At 34.4% G+C, this 17,961-nt stretch overlaps 1 protein-coding gene across 5 annotated transcripts in view; it reads left to right on the top strand.

The window, feature by feature from the left end:
• LOC132701219 (chaoptin-like) overlaps window positions 1-17,961 on the top strand; it is a 701,991-nt gene that overhangs the window by 540,004 nt on the left and 144,026 nt on the right. For all 5 annotated transcript variants that reach the window (XM_060668992.1, XM_060668990.1, XM_060668991.1 and 2 more), the window contains one exon: window positions 992-1,287. In XM_060668992.1, the coding sequence (XP_060524975.1) occupies window positions 992-1,287 (296 nt within the window). The remainder of the gene's footprint in view (window positions 1-991; window positions 1,288-17,961) is intronic.

Below are 17,961 nucleotides of genomic sequence, written 5' to 3'. Positions count from 1 at the left end.
AAAAAATTCTAGATTACTGACCTGTCAGATTTTGCAGCGAATATTGTTATCTCCATGACGACTCATCGCAGAGGTTCAATAATTTATTGTTTCTCACATTTATATTTGGACTCTTGTCCGCGGTGCCCTGGTCCATCCAAGTGTTCCCCTATCCATCACCTGGAGACGCGTTTTCTAAAAGGTTCTATGCTGTCTCCAGACATTGATTATACTGATTTTACTAATTACTAATATTCAGCTGAGATGTTCAATCTCAAAGGCTCATGGGTGGTGAATTCGGATTGGAAATTCTGATGGATTTCAATAACAATTGCAGTTTCATTGAAAAGAGCATTTATTGCGGAAGCATTTTCATGTGTATTGTGAGCACGTTGCACTTGATCTGAATCACATGTATTATACATTTTCGCTTTTCCCCTAGTCGTTTTGACCAGGTATAGTCAGGTAATTGTTTTTTTTCCGCATTCACTGGAAGTGGTAAAGAAGTGGGAACTTTTCTATTGAGATGCGGTTTTCACTCTATTCCGTGGTCTTTCTTTGACTATCAATTGACATAAAATTAATTTTTTAATTTGAAAATAGTAAATAAATCAGGGGATATTTTGATTTTCAATAAAAATTTCGAACTTTCGCTTGAAAACTGATATTTTGATTTTCAATAAAAATTTCGAACTTTCGCTTGAAAATCTATAATAGTGTAATAAATAATAATAATATTTTGAAATTTGAAACTTCATTTGTGTTTAAAAAAAGATCACTTTTTTGAAACTTTTTAATTTAAATTTTTGTATCTTTTTCGTACAAAAACATTTATAAAGAATTACTTTTTGTAGTGGATGTCTTATCCACCAGATCTGTGGACATACTGTAAACGAATTTATCTTCAAAAGCAAATCCTATATTGGTGGCGTGAATATCAATACCAACTCTTCTGTTATATCTATGCAATGTATTTTTTTACTTATGTACTACTAATAATTTTGCTTTCCAGAAAATCCACTTTCCTGCAGCTGCGACTCGCAAGAACTTTGGGAGTGGCTCCGAGATCACCAGAAATTAGTGGAACGCAGGAATACGTTAGAGCTAAAATGCGAACATCCACCAGAACTTCGTGGTAGAGTATTTTTGGATTTAGATCCGGAACAGTTCTGCGATCAACCCATGGTAATCAAGCTGGGAATTCAGGACATACAACCATTTTCAGTATTAGTGTCTTGGCAGAGCAGGAATCACTCAGGGTTGCATGGATATCAAGTGGCATATTATTCAACGGACGCCATTGAGGAGGTAAGATATTTGTTGTTTTCCCCATATTCTCATCTTGATTCATTCATGTCATCGAAGATGGTCCTTTTAACCGCGGTGGTACCAGAGCTTAGCAGAAATTGGTACATGCTTACACAATGTGGTCAACCAAAACTAGCTACACAACTAAAATAGCAATATTTCCAAAAATTGGTGCATGTTCCACGATCATATTAGGTACCCTTAAAATATTTGTAAGTCAAACAGCATACAAGGTCGGACAAAAAATACAAAAATCGCACAAGAGTAAAGTTCCCCTTATTCCAAAAATTAGGCAAATTGTTATTAAGAAAAGTTATGCCTTAATAACATATATTTTAATATAGATAGATATAATTTTAATATAAATACTGTCGCAAATTATTCAAAATCAAATCAATATAGCAGATTTTTGTCCCAATTCCATCTTAATTGTGAAATTAATTAAGATTTCTAATTGTTTAACGAAACACAAATTTGATGTCTGTTACAACAATATTTAATAAAAGTTTAAGATTTTATAAAAACTCTTTCTAAGTAACCAAAGCATTGCTAATTATACTAGGTATATTAAGAAATTGTCATTTAAATAGCTACTACAAAAAAAAAACTACTAATGAAGAGAAAGATGTTATCGCAGATAACCAAAAAAACTTACTAAAATAAATAATAATATTAATATTATGAATTAATCTTAACCAATTTATAACTAAACAATTTGACAAAGTACGAAAAGTAACAAATTATGAATAAAAACATAATTAGAAGGCAGAAAAAATAACATAATTAAGTGTGCCCACTTTCTCGTTCGATCGTACGATCATAAAGTCCGCGGTTGATATCAGTACATTTGGTGTGATATTTTAGCAATGAAGTCTTATTGAAGTTTCAAGATCTTAAAGATTATTAAATGGTCTACCCCTATAGAATATTCGTTTCAAATATTCACATAAAAAAATCTAATTGGGTGACTGGTTAACAGAAAGCCATCGTTGTTGCGAACCATTTGTTGCTAAATTCTCTATTTAACCATTCGGCAACAATTCTACGAAAATACGCAGGAAATCGGTCATGTAGATAGTTTACACTCTCTTCCAAACACAAATTGTTCAAACATTGCGATAATTCGTTTTCAAAAAAATGTCAGTCAAATTTTGGCGAATAGAAGGCGGCCCTATTAATTTGTTGTTAATAATAATAATACCGCCACACATTTGTTTCTTGCTATTATTGTTTTTATTGTTAATTCAGATTTTTGTCAGAACACCGCCTACATTAGTTGTGAACGTGGATTCATCTCTAAAAGAATGTATTTATGGAAATTATTTGAATCAGCTATTTGTCGTTGAATTCACATGCCCGAGTCATAACGCAAGTCATTTCATATCAATCATAAAATTTTGCTTTAAATGTGTGATATTTATTTTCTGAGAATCTTCTTAACAGAGCTTTTTTGATGTATTTGATCTTCTGGAGTTTTCAAAAATTACCTGACGTACGTTTAGTTACTTTTCTTAATTACATGCAGTTTGAAGACGTTAATACCTATTGTATATAAAGTCCAGTCAGAGCAGTTGTGCAGTTACGTCACGTATAGTGACGCAATCAAAAATGATACGTATACCTTAGCTAAAAAAATTTGATCTTGACTCGGCTTTTGATATGGATTTTGATATAGAAATGAGTAAAAATCCTTGTAACATTTGAATGGTACATTTGTTCATTTGGGTGTTATCCATTGAAGATATCTGCTGCTTCAGGCATTGGCTTATAATTATCTCCACATATTAAAATAAAATTTCCCCACGAACATCTCAAATGATTTTTAGATTAGAGATATTTAACTTTCCATTACAAAATACATCTCACCAAAACCTGACAAAGAAAATGTCATCGACAACGGACGCAGGAGGAATTCAGAAGATTTTTAAATGGTACTACTTGAAGTTGAAGTTTCTTTAAAAATTAGTTTGAATCGGTTTTACAATTTTGAATTTTCATTAAGTTATGAAATAACTACTACAAAATCTAAACACATCATATCACTTATCATAAACCTATTTGAAGTCATTTTGAGTTTTAAAATGAATTCTAAAATTGTGCAAGCTGAGATATGTCCGTCCACCTAAAGAAAAATTAAATTCAATTGAAACAAACACTTGGGTTGAATAGACATTTTGAGTAGGCGATGAGTATTGATTTAAAGCAGTGCGATTAAAAATCGAAAATCTGTTTACTGCCAATGCAAAATTTAATATCAAAAAAACAATATGATTCTATTCCTGATAAAACTATAAATAAAACGTATTTTCTTTTAGACAGTACTAGTGTTTTTGTGTGTGACTTACTTGAAGGGAGATTAATTATAATTTTCCAAGCTTGTCCGTAGATATAATTATTACATTGTAGTTTGAAGTTTGTAGTGAAACCCACTCGTCTGGATTCTAAAGAGATACACAATCTCTGCTAATAGATTAGGGTGGGATGGGTAATAATTAGATCTACGGACAAGCTCGGAAAATTATAATAAATCTTCCCTGAGGTAAGTTTTAGGTTTAATTTTCCTTCGTTTGTCCTTGATATAATTATTACATTGTAGATGTTTACAGTGACAAAAGATGATTTTCTCAAGAAAATATTTTATTATACTAACGCTTGCAAAAGACAAGATAGTAATAGCATTATTATTTATCAACGAAACCTACTTGCTCAACAACAAGAGGAAAAATCGATATCATAAACCTAACCATATCAAACGATAACTAATTATTCAAACTGCGCATTACTTAGGTAGTATGGATTCAATAATAGCCTTACCAAGAAGGTAGCGCGTTTGACGAAGGTGTATTTTTTTATCTGTTCTATACTCACTCCTGCTCTAAACGCACTAGAACTCGATGCATGTAGTGTACTATGTGCAGAAAAAATGGTTGTGTATACGCCCGCCTTACTCAAAGTGTTTTTGCTCCAACGACTTATAGTTTCTGCTGATGCGGGATAAATTGGATTTTTATACTAAGAAAAAGGTTTTACTCTTTACCACTGCGATAAGGTTCTGTGATTATAGTGTAGATCCCAATAGCGAACGCCAGACACAGTTGTGACTTATCTATAAAGTAAGGAAATATTAATAAGGTTTGATTTCTTCCTAGGGCAGTTGTTTTTATCCTATCTGTAGTATGTAAGGAAATGTAAATATAATTGCAGATTATATTCCAATACCTAATACCTACTCAAAAAACCCAATAATTTTTGAAACATGAGGAGTATTTCTTGAGGGTGCCCTCTTTTAGGAAAGCTATCAATACTTCGACGGCATCATTAGAAATTCCCCTTCTGAAGAAGGTCCTCCGGATAATTTCCCTGTCACCAGGGAAATTTCCTTGTGAAGCAGATGACTCCCTAAAAGGGAATAGAAATAAATTTTTCTGTTGTTGAAAAGTAAGAGGTGATGCAATTAACATTTTTTTAAACCGCGATTGGGTTAGCCAACGCGGAACAACTAAGATTCCCATTGCTGTATACTGTATAATTTTCTCTAATACTTTTGAAGTCATAGCAAAGGGAGGAAAAGAGTAGAAATAATATCTTGATCAGTCTGTAGTAAAAGTCTCAAGAAAATCGGATTTTGGATTTCCATATTCAATTTCTATTAAGTCCTGTAGCAAAAATATCCATTTCTGGGAAGCCAAAACGTTAAGTGATAATGATGAGTTGAATATTCCTTATCTATGGATAAATATCTTGATTACCTATCTGCATTGAAATTTGCCGCAGATGAGATATAACTGGCAAAGATTCCATACTCCATAATTCCTTTACAGTATTGGTCAATTAGGGATATTCAAGTAGGTGATTCGCAATTAATACTGTTTGGTTGTCTATTCTAAGTAAAATGCGAACATAGTGTAGATCTTGAGCAAATGACTTCAATATATAGAGTTCAGTTTTAATTTCTAAAAAATGTATGTGCATCTTAATCTCCTGACTGCTCCAAAACTCATGGCATCCATTAGATTCTCCGGAACAGGCGCCCCAGCACGTTTGCGAAGCATCCGAAAATATCTCGCACGAGAATGGTTTAGATTTTATATTTGTCCTAGCCCAACATTTTTTTTATCACCAATTTAATTCATCTCCAAAACTTTTTGGGATATATATTTTCAGTTTTGACAAGAATTTTATGGTTACTCCTCTGGAAAGTTGTGAAAGGCGTCCCTCTTGTGTGGAAAAGCTTATTTTCGGTAAAGATATATTTCTTTAGGTTCCTTTGCGGTACGGGTTCGAGGGCTGTAAGACGGTAGGTGGGAGCTTAAATAGCTCGACGATTGGCCTGAAGGCCCTTCACCACCGTAAGATGAAGGCATTCTTTTCTTCTTGAAGACGGAGCTTGATCTCTTAATAAATTGTTCATCTTTAACAGCCTCTACAAATTGTTATCCACCTTTTTACACTCCTGGTTTAGGTGGGGAATAATTTTACCCTTTGACAAATAGGCCTTCCACCCAACTACAATTTCTTCATGCGGGGCTTTCCCTCTGTTTTCTCAATATCTGGTTTTATGGCAAGACCGGTAATATTTTGTTCTGGAAAATCTGTATTTGGTAAAGTCCCTCGACTATTACAACTTGTGGCTCTATGGGTAGGGATTGAACTACTCTTGTTGAAGCATTCAGAATTTGTGATTCATTGTCCGAAAGATTTATAAAGAGGAAATGCGAGGAAAGGTACTGGAATATTTAGGCATTTTTCAACTTTAAATTTACTAGTACTAACTAGTGAGTTTCTTGTTAATTCTGAAATATTTTGTGCTGAAGAGTAGGTTTCAGGGAAATTACAATATAATAAACATATCAAAGACAAGCCAAGGACAATACCTACAATACACACCAAGCCATAACATTTGTAAGTGAAAGTTCGTATATTATTACATAGCAAAAATTTCTTTTTTTTTTATTAAAGTTATTAGGGATAGGTTTCGAAGTATTGTTGACTACCAAAAAGAGTAGATAAAAGAAAAAATGGCTTATAATTCAGGGTTTTTTAAAGCACCCCTAAAATATGAAAGGGATGAAAAATTGAACCGGCTGTCCTAGTAAGGGTGACAAGGTACGTTATTAGGGAAACGGATGTTTCTAGAAATTTAAACAAAAAAATAGTAACTAAATGGCCACCAGGGGTCGTAAAACTTATCTTTAACTTTAATTCTCGGTTTCTAAGAAGGAAGTCTAATATTAAAACCGGTGAGTAACATTTTTAACCAGAGTCGATTCAAATCTTTTTTGTTTAATTTTATTTGCAAAGAAGGTGGTTGATATTCGAATGTTTTCTTAAATAAACGTATTAACGTATTTGAAGCCGTTAAAACGGCCATTCCTAGTCTACCAATAGTGGTCTGACAGCCACTGAATAATTTTTTGCCCTTTGAATGTATTGTAAAAAAGTAACAAAGAAATATAACATTTTATTTAGATTTTAAATGACATTTGGCTTCCTAAATAATAAGTTGGCCTTTTATTTGCTAAATTGGGGCTATTAGGTAATCAATAATATAACCCGTAAAGTGGAAAATTTTTCCAAAATCCAACTTGTTTTTAGAGAGTTCTTTTTATTATATTTTTGGTTAGGCTTTAATTTGATACCAAGTTGCTATCGACTGTTAAATGACTTAAAAACTTATATCATTTCATTTTTTTTCAGAAAATTCTTATTTTTTTGAGTAAGTCAGGAAAGTCCACGTGATTTAAGCTAAGTAATAACAATCGTGTCAGATGTAAATTGATAGCCCAGGAAAATACGTTAAACTTTTTTGGAGTCATGGAATGGACATGGAAATATTTGAATTTTTCTCCACTAACCTAATTTTAAAATTCAATTACGGGCACTAGTAACTATTTCAGAATCACGAAAATAATTTCCAGCACTTTGCCAATTTACTTAATAACTATCTTTATAAAATTTCCAGGAGTATCCGTTTTACTAATACTGTACCTCGTGGTTCTTACTGGGACACTCCGTTTACAGAAAAAATCTTCAAAACACAAGAGCTTTGTGAAGCGCGCAGCGATCATCTTAAATAATCATTACGACAAAGATGGCCCACCTTTGCTCGCCCTCTAAATTAACTCCGCCTATTTTTTGAACATCCTGTATTTAGAACTAGAAACGTCACTTTTGACATCCGATTGCTCCTAAACCATTGCGATAATATCCCGGAGATCTCCGAAAGAGCTCGGATCCGTGGGAAATTTACGTTGTAAAATGACGCTTTCCGCACGCTAGATCGGCGTATAATTAGGTATTTTACAGAAGGCAGTAGAAAAATTTTATTTTTTATATCCCATTTCAAACGCCACAAAAATCTGTCACGGTTCCGTTTTATTATTACCCTTTATTGGCGTATTTAAGATATTAATTTATTAAAGATTAGGACCGTCGTATTATTTGGGCGAGAGTCCTTAGTGAATGTGGCTAACGCCGATTAGCGGCTTAGCGCGGCATCTGTGGGTCGGTAAAATACTGGTTGCATAGTTCCCGAAAATTACAAATTCGGATTTGATTCCTAATGGGTTTTATTTTTTTTCAACGTTATACAAAGCTGCTTTACAGCGAAGCAGTAGATTTTTCTATCGAAGTCCGTAGTAGTTCTGTTCCGGATTTCCGAAGTATTGGTTTGGAAGTGTTAGGTTTTCGATCGGTTCCTATTCTCAGGCCTCGATTCCCTCCAATTTTTTGTGGCCGAGGACTTATATTTAAGGTGGTGAACGGGGTTTTGGGACTCCTTTTTTTTCCTCTATGGATTTGATGGCGGCGGAAGCCTGGTGAAGGTCATTGGAATATTGGTTGGAAATTTCCCGAGTTTGGGGATCGAGCCTTCCGCCGCGGCTACTGCGACTTGTTGCTTGGGTGCACAAGTTTCCCGAGAGGGGATTTATCTGCCGTCCAATTCCCGATAGAGACTCCTAGGGGCACCCGACATCGTTGGTCCCCCCATTAAGAAAACTCTCGTGGCCGAGGTAGGTTCACCTTGCCCTAATCTGGCACTGTTTTCTAATTTTACGCTGTTGGGGGGGTAGTGTTTCTAGAGACGCTTGTTTTTAGGGTTTTTTTTTTATCTTCCTGGTTTTTCTGCTTGTCCGGGTTTGGTTCTGTTGGATTTGTGGAGCTGTGACCCACTTATTGACCGAGCCCCGTGCACTGTATACGTATTCCGCCTAGAAACACTTGGGCTAGGACGTGGCGAGCGGTGGACGCCGAGGACGGTAATGCAACGGGACATGAAACTATGAAGCTTGTGAGGTATCGTTAGTTATATGGGATTTTGTTAATGCTATAAGTGGCCCTCCCCTATTGTGACGCACCCGTATGAGTGGCACTAGCCCGATTTATTCGAAAATAACCTCTGCTATCGCACGTTGCAATACCTGTTCTCCGTGGGCGCTCTGTATACCCCTGGTGCACACTTTACTAAGTTTCAGAAAATCACCTGATACACCCGTAATTTAGTTGGTCGAGCTTTAACATTGTACGTTGGTTTAGCAAGTTTCACCGAATTAGGTTATATTATTTCCAGCTTAATTAAATTCATTCACTTAAATTTAGAGTTTCATTTTCTTGCCCCATTTAAGAAGTTGAGCCCACTGTGAAGGTGCCGAGGTGCAGAGCAGGCAGAGCTTTTTCGTGATTTGGGGGCTCACCTTGTGCTGTTCAGTCTGGTTCAGCTGCGGTAACCAAGCCGGACCGTAGATTCACAATTCACGTGGCGCCCAGAATTCAACATTTTGTTAGGGATTGGTGATAGCAGCTAAACTACCCTGAATATCTATGGGTAACCTAGCCGGGTATTGTGGTGCCATTTACCATACGCCCCTGAGATTTTGGCACGTCACAAATCAAAAACTATAACTTTTATTAAACTGTAAAAAACTAATGAATTATAAATGTTAGTTACTTGTATGTGGTTTTTAAAATAAGCAATTCTGTTGTTCTACAAGATTTAGTGTATATCTAAGTCAACTTCAAAAGACAGTATATAGCGTGGTATCTAATGAATGCGCCGAAAAGCAAGTTTAGATTAAACTCGTGAATATAATGATATTGAGCCAAAGTTGCGTTAAGAAAATACTGCTCATGAGTGATTTGGTTCACGAAATTGTTATTTCTCTATGGGTCAAGCAGTTTTTGAAATATCGAATGAAATTTCTATAATATGTGTTTTTTTAGTTACACTCAATGTTCTCTAGGAAAAAAACTAGTATAACTTTTTTCCTTACAATAATGTTAGTAGTCGGGTAGCGCTCCATTACTTTTTTTTCGAAAATTATGGCAGATTAAACAAAAACTTTCTATGAAACATACCTTTATCGGAACATTTGCATTGTAATTTTTTATTTCAAGTAAATTGCTGGTACAAATAAAGTTCATTAAGAATAAGTATGTTATGGATTTGAAATAAACACATTCACAGTGAGATTCATTAAAGTAAATCAAATATATTTGCTCGATATTTTAAACAAGAATAAACAATAATTTCAAGTGGTTACACATTTCAATGGTTGCACCACGGATATGATCAAATTAAATTGTGAAAATATCACTTTTTAGCGCGCTCATTGCGGACTACCCTATATAGTAATATATAATTTTCACTATTTTATATTTGGAGTAATCTATTTTGAATTGTACGCACCTAAATAAACATTGATTTGATTTATTTATGGTTGGTGTTTAATGATAACCACCACATTTTTGTTCTCTAATAATTTATGTTAATTAATGGGTAGACAGACTTAAAGTAGAACGGAGTGCTTTTTCAAAAAGAAAAATAATTTGAAAGAAATTGGAACTCATCACATGATAGGGTTGTTTTGAAAAATAAAAATTTGTTGAGCGTTCTTGATTTTTTTTTCCAATTTGCGTTCTTGTTTAACGTTGTGCATGTAGTCAACTATATGAAATAAATATTTTATAAAATAAAACGTTGATAATATGGTTACCATAATTTTGGCAACTTCATTGTTTTTTGCTGCAACAGAGTATCGAAATTAGTAAAATACGATATTGTATAGAGTAAGGTGCAATAAAAATGCAGTAAGATCTGCATAGGATTTATTGAATAGATATTTTGACAGTCGTTCGATCGTTAACTGTTGAAAGGCTGTATAATAAATTAGGAAAAAATGTGTTGAGAGTGTTAAAACCAAACTAATTTCACCCATTCAAACTCTCGGTATATCGAACTTTACATATTGGGGAAGCTGAGAGACGTGTGTAATTTTGCAGGCGGTTTGGGAATATGTGCCAGTAGGATCGAGTTTTTTTATTTAACATTTGATGGAAAGATCAAACAAGATTTATTAATTGCGGATTTTTTTAATCCAAAGAAGACCACAAATCAATTTGGGCTTAATGTTTGATGTGGTGTAGCGCGCTGAAAAATTATTGAATCATTTTTTTTCGACTGTAGTAGCCTCCATTATGTTCACTTTTTCCAAAATAATTTCTAAGAGTTATTGGACCAATTTAATTTTGCTCCTCAAAATGTATACTGGTATCAACATAATGGTGCCCCACCTCATAATTTGCAACTAGTTAGAAATCACCTTAATGGCCTTTGCGGACACCACGAGCCTTCGCTTTTAAACTTTTTTGTTGAAAGATGGAAAAGATAAGGTTTACAAAGAGGCTTTTAATAATACTGATGTGTAATTTGTAAGAAAGGCCACTAAAAAATATTCAATGTTGACAAAAAAAAATTGTGAAATCTAAATACTAAAAAAATAATACCATTCTGGCATCATTTTATTTTAAGAAAAAATCTTTTCTCCATAGATAACTAGATGAACAATGTTAAGCTAAACGAAGCGAATTAGTAAAATTCATAAATAGAACTTGCTGAAGTTTTTTCTGTCTCTAAATTCTGAAATTGCTTCTATCTTTTCCCATTCTAGTTCGATACCCTTTCAAATATGATTCATGACAAAGTTGAAAAATCTACGTTTTGAAAAACTAACGTCGATACTAGTGAAATCATCAAACTGAGACGAAAAAATCAGTTCTTGCAAAAGTTCTTGCCCGACTTATCATCCTAAAATCATTTCAAATGTCGAGTCTATCCTAAAAAACTGCCATCTCCAACAGCTAATGAAATTGGAGTTGAGACCGTAAAAATCCCTAAAAAATTCCGATGACTGACCTTTGCGCTCGTTGTCGCACTCGGTAAATCGCTATCCAAATTTTTTGATAAACGATTTTTTTTTAATTGATGAAAGTAAATTACATTTTTTTAAGAAAACAAATTATATAGCCAGGTGGATGAAGGCTGACTCCAGCTCTTTTCCCCGACTTCTTGCCAGAGACTCATTGAACTATTTCGACCGGACTGGATCGCTCAAAGCATTCCAGGGGCCGGTGGCCTACGATGTTCTCGCGAAGCCGGGTCACGCCCCTACAAATTTGAGTTATAATACCGAATAGACATAGTTCTAAAACCTTTAAAGTCTAATCCAGTCATCGTAATACTAAAAACAGATAAAGGAAATGCTACGATGGTCGTGAACACAACTCACCATCAGGAAAAATGTCAAAATATTCTAACATTATTATTATTATTATTATTATTATTATTATTATTATTATTATTAAAACTAAACAAGTTAAATCTAAAAGTTCGAGACTAATTTACTGGCACAACAAAGATATAAGTTGCCTGAATGATAAGGTCTTACACGTAAAGGGCATGACCAAAGCGTCTGGCAGCTCGGATCATTGGCAGGGGTAGAGAAATTTAAATAAACCCTATCGAAAAGAAGTTCAGTCAACAAAAGGGGCAGCACATGGTCAGTTTGTAAACAACTCTCGGAGCTGCTGGAAACTTATTAACAGTGAGAAAAACCTTAGTTGCTGTTATACCAATTGTAGTATTACTCCCAATGATTTCAACTTATATTTTTCTGATGGCATCGAGCATTACTGCCGAAATAAAAGAAATAAATGACCCAATGCTCTATATAAGAAGGTTATCAGGTCCCACGGGGTCGTTTTTCCTAGATCCGGTTTCCAGTGAATTAGTCTATAACACAATTCTACATTTGAGTAAGTCTGATTCTCTAGGCATTTACAACCCAAATTCAAAAATTCTTGAACATACTGCAACTTTTTTAGCCCTCTAGCTTATCTAATTAATCAGATGTTCGAAACTGGAATATTTCCAGAACAGTTAAAAATAGGGAGATACCAACGTCCCCTCAAATTAGTGCAGGTTACTTGTATATCAAATATTAAAAAGAACGAAGTTTTGAGTCCTAGAAGAGCATTGAAAGGTACAGGTATCTCTGTCTACGAAGATCTGTCTCCCCAAAGATATAAACTACTAACAGCGACTAAAGCTAGATACGGACATAGACAGGTGTGGTCTGTAAACGGTAAAATATTTTATTTGAACGAGAAGAAGCAGAAGATCCAGGTGCCGCTTCAAAATATTGCCTGAGAATGCCCACGTATTTATTACTTCGGTACGGCTATGGTTTGGACTTGGTATGGACCTGGAGAAACACTTATCGTTTTATTTTACTTTTTATAGGTAAACTTTGGCTTATTTTATACTTTTGCGATTTATATTGCGAATTTGTTAATACGAGACTTGCTGATTTATATGCTTTTCGGTGTATGGGATATATGGGATCTCGTCTCGTTTTTGCGGATTTTTTTACTTATTTGTAAATAAAAACCCTACTGGATATTTGTGGAACCACGTTTAATTATTTTTTCTTATTTGTATGCTTTTTCTTATGGGATTTATGAGAACTTTCATTCATTTATGCTAAACGATATTTTCTAGACCCAACAGTCACATTTGTCTACTGTTTTGTTTGGGCGTCTCCTAACTCGTCATTGCTTTGTGTTTTTTTGCGTTGAAATTCCTTATTTTTGTTAAGTTATTTACTTGTTTAGGATACGCATGTCTAGCAATCCTTACGCTTTTGCCATTGAAATATAAGATCGCTTTGTTCTAACAGATTCTGGACTTGACTTTGTGGGTCTTTCGGAAACTTGGCTTTTAACTCTAGTACTTAATGATGGTCTAAACATTGATGGTTATAGTATTGTAAAGCGTGACCGTGAACCACGTGGTGAAGGAATAGCTTTTTATAATCGCAGTCATTTTAAAGTTAGAGCAATAGATATATTGGAATATATTAATAATGATAGTTCAGAACAATTATCGTTGTCTGTTAAGATCGAAGGGAAAATGTTTTGTCTGGGAACAGTTTATAGACCTCCAACATTTAACTTACTTGAATGTCTTGACTCTCTGGAAAACGTCCTTTCCGCACTTATTCCTCAATTTGATTTTTTGATGTTTGGCGGAGATTTCAATGTTGATCTGTTAAAAACTAATACTCCCGGTTATTTTAGATTTTCAAATACTCTCACCAACTTCGGCATGCATCAACTAGTTACAGAGCCCACTCGGGTTACTGGAAACTCTAGTTCGCTTCTTGATGTACTGGTCACCTCTAATTTATCCATATGTGACAATATTGAAGTTCATGATATGAGTGATATCTCAGATCACTGTATCGTTTCTTGCAATCTCAAGCTGCAGAAAGACCGTCATCCAACCCTTTTTCGAACCTTTAGAGATTTTTCGGTATTCGATAATGAATTGTTTATGAATAATCTTAGAGCAATTAACTGGGATCCTTTATACTCTTGTGATGATATAAACGTACAAGTTGACTTTCTTACGAATAATATGAATTATTTATTTGATATTCATGCTCCATTAAAAACAAAATTAGAGACCCCCAGCCCATTGACTTACCGAAAACCTTAAACTTTTAATAAAACTTAAAAATAGGTCACGTTTAAGATATAAACTTCTTAAGTTAGATATTTCTTTAAACGGGTATAGAGAATTACGAAATTTTGTGAACTCCTGTGTGAAAGCCGAGAAAAGCGCATATTTGGCAAGTACATTTAAAGCTGATCCTAAAAATTTTTGGCTTACTTTGAGGAGACTTCGAGTGCACAGTAATCCTACTTTAATGATTGAACACAATTTTGGCCAACCTAAAAGTTTTAATGTTGCTTTTACTTCTTTTGGAGCTGTTGGTGGTATTGATCCTAGATTTGTGTCGGCAAATTATATTAATAAAAAATTTGATTCTAATTCATTTTGTTTTGCTAAAGTTTACCCTGAGGAAGTTATTAAAACTTTAATTAGTATTAAAACTAACGCTCATGGCTCAGACCACATTGATATAAAAATGATTCTTTTGACTTCTTTACATTTAGTCGATCGTATCGCTTTCCTTCTTAACAAGTGTCTGCTGACCGGAGTTTTTCCTGACTCATGGAAGCAGGCTGAAGTTATACCCGTCCCAAAGAAAGAGTGTCCAAGTAGCGTTAACGATTTTATTTGTTTGCTGCCAACCATCTCAAAGATTATTGAAAAAATTGCATCTAAACAACTTCGTCAGTTCCTATGTGATGATGATTTATTGAGAGCAGCGGATTCTAAATTAAACTCTTGTCTCATACTCTTGGACTATAGCAAAGCGTTCGACACCTTGGATCATTTCCTTCTCCTAGATAAACTGGACTTCTTCGGGATTTTTTTATAAAATTTTCTTGGTCAGAGATACCAAGTAGTTATAGGAAATACTCATTCAGATGCCATTGCTTTGGAGAAGGGTGTTCCCCAGGGAAGTATTCTGGAACCCATTTTGTTCTCAGTTTATACAGCTGACTTCTCTAATTTTCTTAAATTTTATGAATCTCATCAAAAATAATTGCGGAGGTATCTGCGGCTCACAACCTCTTATTGAATACTAACAAAACGCAGATGTTATTATTTGGAAATAAAAGGGAAGATATTGTAAAAAACGGCTCTTTTAAGATTACACTAAATGATGAGATTATCTCTCCTACAGACGGGTGTAAAAATTGAGGATTATGGTTTGACGGTGACTTGCGATTTTCTAAGGATGTTGGCTTGGTGTTACAAAAATCCTTTTATAAGTTGAGGACATTGTATATTCATAAACATTTTCTCAGTAAAGAAGTCAAACTTAAACTTTGCGATATGTTAGTTTTATCCCATGTCGCTTATTGCAGAATTGTCTATTGGCCAACTATACTTAACCGAGATAAGAAGAGACTCCAACGACTTCAGAATGCTTGTATTCGTTTTATTTGCAATCTCAGAATGTATGACCATATTTCACAATGCGTCTCTGATTCAAGTTGACTCAAGCTGAAGGACCGATATGTTTTGTTTTTTTACGAAACTCCAATAAGACGCCGTCGTACTTGTTTGATAAACTTTGCAGAGGAAATTAAATTCATAATCGAGACACCCGTCATTGTTTAAGATATTGCGTTCATAGACACACTTCGGTAACTTTCCAGAGATCTTTTAGCTATAACGCAGTTAAATTATTTAATGAAATTCCTTACGCTATAGCGTCCCTCCCCACAATAAAATCCTTCAAAAAAGCATTAATATTGTTTATTAGCCCCGCACTTAACTAGCAAAAGCGTATGAGTTTATGATGTGCGTCTATTTCTTCTGTTTACGATGTATATACGGGTGTGTATTTTGTTGACTATTATGGTGTTGGTGCTGTTGTTCTTGTGGTTACATGGAAGAGCGCAAATAGCGAATGTTGCCACTCTTGTGTTGTTACTTATATTGTAATATTTTGATTATCAATAAAGACAGTTTATTGTTATTATTATACGTGAAATCGTCGAAAAACTCTTAAAAGATGGTTTACTGAACTATTTTGAAAAACACAAACTCTTGTGCAAAGAACCGTTCGGGTTTGAGGGCAGAAGGTCCACCAGGCATGCTCTGCTAAGTCTTGTCGGGAGCTTTGACGCTTGTGAAATGGCAGAGGCCACCTTTTGCGATCTGACGAATGCTTTTCATTGTGTGGATCATCGAGGGCTGATGCAGAAGCTCTAGTGGTTTGGCATCAGGGGTATGCCTCGCAGATTATTACGCTCTTACCTGTGCGGCTGACTTCAGTGTGTCGAAGTGAATGGAAGATTCAGTAGTTCTACCTTGCCGGTATCGTCTGAAGTGCCGCAGGGTTCGATCCTCCGACCCCTGCTGTTCATAGACTAGTTTAGTTACTTAAACAAGTCACTCATTCCTATCATATAAAGACTTGCTTATTTCGGATTGTTCCATTCTCACTTAGCGTACGCTATTGTTTTGTGGGGTGGTTCCGTGCATGCCCGCAAGGTTTCTCTTATGCAAAAAAGAACGATACGTGTGATTGCGAATGCAAAACCTCGTGATGACTTTCGTCCGCTTTTCTCAAAACTTAATATTTTGACTTACCATCACTATTTATTTACCATACAGTCACTACACCAGGGGATCTGAATTAATTGTCCAGGGCCATTCTAGTGTGCGCTCACCCGAATTAAATAAATTGTTGTCAAGGACCTTTCATAAACTAAATTTTGTAAAATTATAAAACAATTTCTATTGGAGAATACATTCTATATAGATTTTTTTTTAGCTGATTCTTGTTTCAATGTTCACTACCATTTGTCTATCTGATAATTATGTTGGTCTCTATGATTGTTATTAGATTGTGTTTGATCTTGCGTTAATTCAGGTTCATTAACAGATTTGACTTGCCATTTGTGGTTCTTGTAACGTAATTAATGGCCAATAATGTCTAAAGTCTAAAGTCTATTATTATTATTATTATTATTATTATTATTATTATTATTATTATTATTTTATTATTTTATTATTATTATTATTATTATTATTATTATTATTATTATTATTATTATTATTGTTTTATTATTATCCTCAACTTAAAAAAGGTTCTACATCATCCATGGAACTCAACATTAAATCTGTTATTAAGACTTCTTCTCTATTTGAATCCAAGAAAAAGTTTATCACCCCTTACGACTCTAAAATTTCTCATCTCTACGGACTCCCTACGATCCACAAACCAGGATTATTCCATAGACCTATTGTCAGCACTATTGATTCTCCAACATATTCTGCAGATGATAGTTCCGTACTTAATTCATTCATTTCACTTAAATTAAAAACGGAGAATCTCCCTTTACCTATTCCTCAAACTCTCAACATTATTTCGGATATATTAAAATCTGAGAATCTGGAACCAAACCTTCTTACCATAATTGAAAAATCCTTGCCTGGAAAATATTTTTCTTGTAACGGTCTAATTTATGATCAAACGTCAGGAACAGGTATGGGTTATTCATTATCATTAGTCATCGCGAATATATTTATCGAACCTTTTGAGAAGAAACCCCTCGACACCTTCAATCTAAAACCAAAATTTTGGAAACACTACATCGATTGATTCATTATTCGGCCTCCTCGAAAATTTTCTTAGCCATTTAAGCTTTTTATCATACGCACACACATCGATACGTTATTGCATTGTCACATCACCATCCGGCCCAAAAATCATCGGTTATTAATTCTCTTGGCTACAGAGCTGTAAAACTATCTCAACCCCAGTAACTTAACCCAGAATTTAAACATCTTACACTTGCTCTTCTCTTTAATAATTTTCACATTAGAGATATTAAGTGTTCCAATCCAAAATATATTTAATCACAACTTTGCAAAGACAAAGAGTCTGAAAGCCTTGTCACTGTGGTCCC

Source organism: Cylas formicarius, unplaced genomic scaffold, assembly GCF_029955315.1.
Source record: "Cylas formicarius isolate icCylForm1 unplaced genomic scaffold, icCylForm1.1 PGA_scaffold_4__25_contigs__length_36172078, whole genome shotgun sequence".
NCBI classification, from domain to species: domain Eukaryota; kingdom Metazoa; phylum Arthropoda; class Insecta; order Coleoptera; family Brentidae; genus Cylas; species Cylas formicarius.
This window is presented reverse-complemented; position numbering and strand designations above follow the sequence as displayed.